At 63.3% G+C, this 7,643-nt stretch overlaps 2 protein-coding genes across 2 annotated transcripts in view; one reads left to right on the top strand and one right to left on the bottom strand.

Moving 5' to 3' along the window:
• GET4 (golgi to ER traffic protein 4) overlaps window positions 1-3,796 on the top strand; it is an 11,096-nt gene extending 7,300 nt beyond the window's left edge. The window contains exon 9 of the mRNA XM_011378545.2: window positions 3,013-3,796. Coding sequence (XP_011376847.1) covers window positions 3,013-3,098 — 86 coding nt within the window. The 3' untranslated portion in view covers window positions 3,099-3,796. The remainder of the gene's footprint in view (window positions 1-3,012) is intronic.
• Window positions 3,797-5,867: 2,071 nt separating this feature from the next.
• Window positions 5,868-7,643, bottom strand: part of ADAP1 (ArfGAP with dual PH domains 1) — a 47,807-nt gene continuing 46,031 nt past the window's right edge. The window contains exons 7-10 of the mRNA XM_023522377.1: window positions 7,379-7,441; window positions 6,808-6,879; window positions 6,494-6,722; window positions 5,868-6,411 (exon numbers count right to left, since the gene is read on the bottom strand). Of these exons, the coding sequence (XP_023378145.1) occupies window positions 6,383-6,411; window positions 6,494-6,722; window positions 6,808-6,879; window positions 7,379-7,441 (393 nt within the window). The 3' untranslated portion in view covers window positions 5,868-6,382. The remainder of the gene's footprint in view (window positions 6,412-6,493; window positions 6,723-6,807; window positions 6,880-7,378; window positions 7,442-7,643) is intronic.

Here is a 7,643-nt window from a genome sequence, read left to right as displayed (position 1 = left end):
GTCACTTACCCAGAGTCCACAGGTGACATCAGGGTCACTCCTGACTGCGTGCTGTGGGTTCAGACAAATGTACAGTGACACGTACCCACCAATACAGTGTCTCCCGGAGCAGCTTCCCTGCCTGAAACCCCGTGTCCACCGCCGCGTCCCTCCTCCACCCCCGCTGAACTCTTGCTCGGTTGCTAGTGTCTCGATGCACAAATACTTAAAATTTTCACGAAGTCCAACTTACCTATTTTTTCTTGTTACTCGTGCTTTTGGTGTCACATGCAAGGTTTCAGTGCCACGTCCAGTGTCATGAAGCTTTTATTCTATGTTTTTTTCTAATGGTTTTAGCTCTTACGTTTAGTCCTCGATCCACTTCTAATTTTCATATATAGTATTAAATGAGAATCCAGCCGCCGCCTCTGCACGTGGACGTCTAGCGGTCTCAGCACCGCTCAATTCTCATTGCGTCTTCTTGGGGAGACTGCCCTCCCCCCATTGAGTGTTCTTGGCACCCTTGTCAAAAGCCACCTGCCACGTATGTGACAGTTTATTCCTGGCCCGTGTGCCTGTTCTCTGTTGTTTTATGCCAGCACGTACCACGTTGATTACTTTTGCTTCGTAGAAGGTTTTACAATCAGGAAGCACGAGTCCTTCAGCTTTGTTCTTTTACGGGATCGTTTTGGCTATTTGGGAGTCCCTTAAGATTCCACACAAATTTTAGGATACGTTTTTCTGTTTTGCAAAACACTGGCGTTCGAAAGGGATCACACTGACCGTGGGTCACTTTGCGGCATCAGCCTCTTAACAGTTTGTCCCCAGTGCTGGACGCGGGGCGCGTCCCGCCCGCTCACGCCACGACCGCGCTCTTCGCCGCCCGAGCGTTTCGTTTCTGGTTCCGTTGTGAGCGGTCGTTCTGTGGGTCCCCTTCCAGTGTGCATCGTGTGCAGAGATGCAGAGGACTTTATACCTTGGTTTCGTGTCTTGTAACTCTGAGGAATTCATTTATTACTTCTAACAGCTTTTAAATTGAGTCCTTGAGATTTTCTATATAGTCATGTTATTTACTAGCAGAGATCATTTTCTTTCTTTGTTTCCAATTCAGACGCCTTTTCTCTCTTTCTGCCTAAGCGCCCCGGCTAGGACCCTAGGACCCCAGTGCAGTGGTGGGACCCGGCGCCCCGGCCTCGCTCCCGGTCTCAGGAGGAGCGTCAGCTGTCCGCCACTGAGTGCGATGTTCACTGTGGGTTTTTCACGTATGGCCTTTACCACGTGGAGGTCGTTTGTTTATATTCCTGTTCTGTTGAGTGTTTTTGTGAAAGAGTGTAGAATTTTGTCACGCGCAGTTGGTGCATCAGTTGCGACAGCCGTGCTTCTTCCTTCGCGGGTTACTGGGGTGTGTTACGGCGGCCGATGTTGGCGTGTCGAACCGGCCTTGCGTCCCAGGAGCGAATCTCACTTGGCCGGGGTGTAGGACCCCAGCGAAGCAGCCGAGGCGGGTCCGCGGAGGGGCTGCGTGCGTTCACCGTGTGTTCACCGGGGCGTCAGTCTGCGGTGTTTCCTGCGGTGTCTTTGGCTCCGGGTCAGCGTCGTGCTGGCCTCGCGGAGTTCGGAATCGGTCCCCCGGCAGGGTTTGGGCGAGTCTGAGGACCGGGGCAGCCTCGTTTGGGGGCTCAGTCCCGGGCCTGCCTCGTGGGACCGGTGCTGACCGCCCCGGGCTGCTTGCTCGCCGTGGGTCTGCTCAGACTGTGTGTCGCTGCGTTTTAGTCTCGGTAGGCGTTGCAGGCCAGGTTTCTGACTCTGCCTTCAAGGCCAGGCCACTTCCCCAGCATCTGGGCCCGTTTGCCCTCAGCTGGGTTCTGACACGGACCTTCCCCCAGGCCAAGGCCAACACGGCCCTATGTTTAAAGGTGGGTTTTATAGCCCTTAACATTTTGTTTTGAGTCGGTAAATCCTGTTTCACAGAGTGGAGAGTTCGCAGGCTTGTGCCCCTGGCCTGTCTTGCTGCCCCCCGCCATCCTCCCGCAGATCTGCAGGAGGCTCATGCTCCCAGTGTGGTGCCGCGCGTGCGTCCTGCTGCCCCTCATGCCCTCACACACGGGGCTGCTGCAGGTGACACGGGCAGGCCCAGGCGGGACTTGTCCCACGGAGCTTGGTCGCACTGCTTCAGCGTGCTGCTGCTGTCAGCGTGGCCCTTTGTCCCTCAGTGCGGACCGCACAGCTCGGGGGATTCCGGGCAGGGTGGGTGGGCGTCGGCATCTGACGCCCAGGACAGTCTGCCGTCTCCGAGGTCACCGGAAACGCTGTTTCCCCTTGGACACAGGTTTGAGTTGTTCCTAGTCCACTGCAGCGGCCATGCCTCGTGCCACCGGCGCCACTCACGCTGTGCCTGGGCCTCCGCAGCCTGTGTCCCTCCGTGTCTGCCAGGCCTGGGCTTCCTGCGTCCCTCCTCATCACAGGTGTCCTGCCCTCCAGCCCACTCACTTCCGTGAGGGCTGTGCACCCAGCGCCCGAGCCGAGTTGCAGACCAGGGAGGGTTTCACACCTGCGTGACTGTCTCTCTGTCTGATCCCTTGTGTGGTCTACGGGGATCTTCACACTTAGATTTTGTACTGGCGTAATTGTTCTTTTTGGATAGAATTAGATAAATAAAAGGGAAGTGTCAGCCGCGGTGGCACCCATGGGTGACACCAGTTAACGTCAGCCTTTGGATGTGGCCGTGTCGGGGTGCCACGTGACCGTGCGTGCACCTGCGGTGGTCAGCAGCCCTCCCTCTGCTTGCCCCGGTCGTCTGTGACGCTGTTCACTGACACCTCTTCAGGCTTCTCGGGGTGGCTGAGCCCTGTCCCCACCCAGTCCCCACCGACGGGCACTTAAGGCCTCTTCTCTGCTGCCAGGCACTACAGCGACCCCCCTAGGCGGTCCTCGGGGAGACCGCCGTGGGGCGCAGGTGGGCGGGGCGCAGCCGTGGTGGGCGGGGCCGCCATGGGCTCCCGAGCCGCTGCCCTGACTCGCCTTTGCTTCCAGGGAACCTTCTGAGCAGCCTCATGGGCTCCTCGGAGCAGGAGGGCGAGGACAGTCAGGACGACAGCAGCCCCATCGAGCTGGACTGATGCCGCCGCCACGGCCACCTGCGCCAGGAGGCTCCGCCCAGTGGGTGCGGCTTCGTGCACGAGCCTGGAAGCGCTCCGGGGACCTGCGGCAGTGTGCGCATGCGCGCTGGCTGGGCTGCGGGGCCCGCCACGCAGGGCGCCTCGGGTTGACCCACAATAAAGCACAGGCTGCGCGCCACCACCCGTTCCCAGTCCTCTGTTTCTGGTTTGCTTTGGGAGGGCCGCGGCTGGCACAGGCGCCCGGTGCACGTGGATGTCCTGCGGTGGCCTGGCCCCCTGTGTCCTGGAGAGCGCCCTGGCGCCTCTCCGTGCCAAACCCCGGGAGCCACGGCCCGCCACCGAGCGCAGGGCCGCCGCAGCGGCCTCCTGCAAAGGGAAGCGGCGGGGCTTCTCACCTCTGAGATGCAATATTTATTTCCCTGGGTGGCAACTCCTTCGACCTGACGTTTTAGGTTTTATCCAAATGAGCAGCCCAGGAACGAGCAAGTGTGTTCTCACTGATGCTGCATCAGCTGTTCCCAGGGCCGTTACAAAGGGGGACGCTTTATTTTTTCACAATTAAAGTAAGAGTTGTAGATTGGTACACAGCAATCATGCATGAGGAGGGGCGAAGTATATGGTTCTATTTACTGTAAAAACGGAATTTGAAGGTTTGTGTTAATTGTTGCGTTTAAATAAATCCTTTATACTGGGCTTTACGGCGCTGGTCCTTTCTGAGTGAGCTGGGGCCGGGCTGCCGGCTGGGGTGTCAGAGCAGGCTGCTGAGCCCCAGGTGGGGACCTGGGCAGTGGATGCCACCTGGGGCCAGTGTTGGCCGAGACTCGCTTCTTTTGTATCTGGAGAAACCAGATGTGCTACAGGCTAAGGCTGCAGGGGGTGCTGCACTGAGCCCCCAGTAGCAAGGGGCCGGTGAGGACTGCACTGAGCCCCCTAATAGTGGGGGCTGGTGGGGACTGCGCTGGCCCGTGCATGCTCAGAGTCCCCCACACACCAAGAGGTTGTTTGGGAGGGAGGTGTTGGATGGGGGCCTTGAGGAAGGGTAAGGTGGGGCCCTGAACCCCTGATGGATACTCGCTAGTCCTGCTTGTTTTGAAACCATAGTGGCACCCACACAGCTGACGTGCTCGTGGGCAGGTGGGGCAGGGTGTACGCTGATGCCCGCTTCGCCTGGGCCAGCACTAGACGCGTGCGGAAGCAGCCTGCCGGACAGGTGTGCGGGACGCATGTGGCATACCCGCACACACCTGGTGTCACACCCCCTCAACACAGGTGATCCCCCCACGTGTCGGCTCCTAGCAGATCGCAGCTGTCAGCCCGAGCACGCAGGAGCCACACGGGCAGCTCGGGCGGGGAGGGGGCCTGCGTAGCATCACTGTTCTCCAAGAACACGGCGAGCGCCCCGTCCCAGCGGGGCGTGCTGTCCGTGTCCCCGTTTTTTCCTCAGCCTGGGGCAGGCTCGCTGAGGTCGGTCAGCGTGACGGGGTGGCCGCCTGTGCTGACCGCATGGCCCACCGTCACCACCCGACGATCAGGACTGGGAGCGGCCCCCGCGTGCAGGTGTGCAGCCAGCAGTGTGACCATGTGTGTGAGACCCCCCGGGCGTGCAGCCAGCAGTGACCGTGTGAGACCCCCCCCAGGTGTGCAGCCAGCAGTGTGACCATGTGTGTAAGACCCCCTGGGTGTGCAGCCAGCAGTGACCGTGTGAGACACGCCCCTCAGTTTGGGAGACCCCCCATTCGTGACACTGTTGTCTTGCTAGTGCTGTTCCCTGGGTCCCGCACGAGGGCATGCCCGCACTTCCAGGGTCAGGGGGGTCTGGACCCCTGCAGGAGGGCCGTGGAGGGGTCCAAGGCGCCCGGGGTTCGTCTGACCCAGGACGAGTGTTGCTGCTTTGGACCAGAGGCAAAGACGGGGCGGTGACGGTGGACGGCATCCCGAGGGAAGGCACAAGCCGGCTGCCTCCCCTGAGGTGGGCGTGACCCTGCAGCTGTCCTCACCCCCGCCTGGCTGTCTGGGGACCCTGCCCTGGCAGCTTTAGTTCATCTCAGCAGAGACAGGGCCGAGGGGGGGTGCCAGGGTCCCCTGCAAGTAGGGGATCTCATGCTGCCACCTGACTCTGTAGGTGCACCCCTCACCCTCCATGTAGGTTTACGGCAGGGCTGAGCTGGCGGGCAGACACAGAGGGCACATGGGGTCTCAGAGGAAGGGCAGCTCGGGGGGGTGGCAGCTGAGCCCGACACTAGGCCAAGGCCCTCAGTACCTCCGCTGGGTTTGTGGCTGAGGCCAGTAGGAAGTTCCTTTTGGGGGCCCAGAGCCCCCACCTCAGCCTGCAACATCGATGGACCCCTGCTCAACACCAGGGCTCCCTTTATTCTGGGAAGAGGACACCAGGACGTCCCCCATGGTCCAGGGCTCCCCTGGGGGCTGTGCGTTGGCAGGACGGGGACGAGGCGGGTAACTCCCCTGCTGTGGGCTCCGCAGCTTCCTGGGGAGACGGGACCCCGGTGCAGCCCCCCTCCACTCCCACACACTCTCACAGGGCAGACTCGGGACGTCTCGGTGGCTGGAGCTGCTGCGGGGCGGGTAGCAGCAGGCCGGAGACTGCCACCCTCCAGGGATCACAGGCAGCAAGGTCACGCCGGTCAGCACCGAGCCGGGACCCGGCATGGGAGGCCCCCAGGGGAGCAGACGCGAGCAGACCCCCAGGTCCCCTGCCTGAGCCGGGCGTCCAGGGCCGCAAGGCCCGCGTGCACACTCCAGGTCAGCCCCTTGAAGACGCGGCTGTGTCTTCCACACCAGCCCCAACACCCCTCGACGAACACACGGCAGATGCTCAATAAATACTTGTTGGGGGGGGCGAGGGCACGAGGAGGTGGGGCAGGCCGGGGAGCATGCAGGGCTCACCGCCCGCCGTCCCCACAGCCCGGCCTGGTTGGGGCGGGGTCCCGCTCAGGGGCGCAGGTGGCAGGGCGGTTAGGGGAGGGCGCTGTGCTGTCCTGAGTGGGGTGGCCAGGCCCCCAGTGGAGTGGTCCAGGAGGCGGAGGGGGCGGGGTCTGGGGTGTCATGGGGCAGCAGCATGATGGGGTCAGAGGTCAGGCTGGGCCAGGCTGGCCCACAGTGCAGTTTCAGAGAAACGAGTCCCAGTGGCCAGAGCTCCAGCCCCACCTGGCCACGTCCGGGCTGCTGCTCAGAGCCGGGCTGGCAGCCACCACCTCCGTCCACAGGCCCCACGTCCTGCCACATCTAGTGCGTCCAGATTCCTCGGGCCTCGGAACCGCCTCTTGCTAGGGCTTGTGCTTGAAGTGGGCTTCCACTAGAAAAAGGACAGGCGTCTGGCGTCATCACAGCCACATGGCGCTGGGCGCGGTCCGCTGGCCAGCCCCGCCCACCCTCACCTGCGTACTCCTGGGGCAGCATGGGCCTGTCCACCACCTGCCGGAAGGTCTCCAGCCACGCGCGCTGCTCCGCCTCCGTCTCGCAAGCCAGCAGGAACCTGCGCTCCGGTGTCACAATGGTGATGCCGTGCGGCCAGCGGTGGCCCTGGGTGGACGGCGGGAGCCTGTCCAGCACCGTGTAGCCGCTCTCCCGGCTGCCGATGAAGACCTCCCCGCGGGCGAAGGCGTCCTGCAGCAGGCACAGGCTGAGCCGAAGGGGCCCCCGCCCTCCCGGCAGCCCCCCACTCGGCCCCAGGGTCCCGGAGCCCCCCTACCAGCGGGTCCTTGAAGTACATGAGCCTCCTATCGTCCAGGGTGAACCAGCGCTTCCGGAAGCCTTCCGTCTGCTGTGGGACAGTGCGGGAGACTGGCCGGTGGGCCCGAGGCCGCCCCGCCCCGCTGACCACGGCTCCCCAGGGGGCAGGGTGTGCACCCATCCTTAACAGCAGGCCAGGGGGCAGGGGTGCCATGGGCCGTGCCCCGCCACACCCACCTGCACCAGCGCACCCTCCCCGCAGGCTCCAGGCTGCGAGGCCACTTGGGTCCTGGGCTCGGAGTGGCCCTGCGGCCAGGACTGGGCCGAGCAGGGCACAGCACGTGGTGCGGGGGGGCAGGCAGGCCCCAGGCCCCTTGGTGGGTCCTGGCTCAGCGGGACCCCTGCTCTTAGGACGTGATTTGGGCCAGGCCATCCACACCAGGGTGACCCACCAGAGGCACTCAGAGGCCAGCTGTGGCCTCTCCTGGGAGTGCCGCTGGCACACACGGCCGCCCTGGCCCCACCTGGCCCCAGGTGACCGACGCTGACTGCGGACTGAGGCCTGGGGCCAGGCGGCCGATCGGACGTACCTTGGGCCCTGTCTTCTCCATGTAGCCTTCCTTCAGGTAGCTCCTGGTCAGCTTCGGCACCAGCTAGGGCAGGAGACAGGCTCAGGGCCCGGTCCCACCCCGCCCCCTGTCCCCACCCCACCCCCCACCCCCGTCCTCCCCCACGGCCCCGCCCCTAAGCCCGAGGCCCTGGAACCAAGTCAGCCCACTGTGGTTGCCTCAGGGGCCTCAGGCAGTCCAGGTGGGCCGTGGGTCACCCCTAATCCGCCTCCAGGGCCCCAGGCAA

This window comes from Pteropus vampyrus, unplaced genomic scaffold, assembly GCF_000151845.1.
Source record: "Pteropus vampyrus isolate Shadow unplaced genomic scaffold, Pvam_2.0 Scaffold343, whole genome shotgun sequence".
Taxonomy (NCBI): domain Eukaryota; kingdom Metazoa; phylum Chordata; class Mammalia; order Chiroptera; family Pteropodidae; genus Pteropus; species Pteropus vampyrus.
Note: the sequence above shows the minus strand (reverse complement) of the source record. Positions and strands in the feature narration are given on the sequence as shown.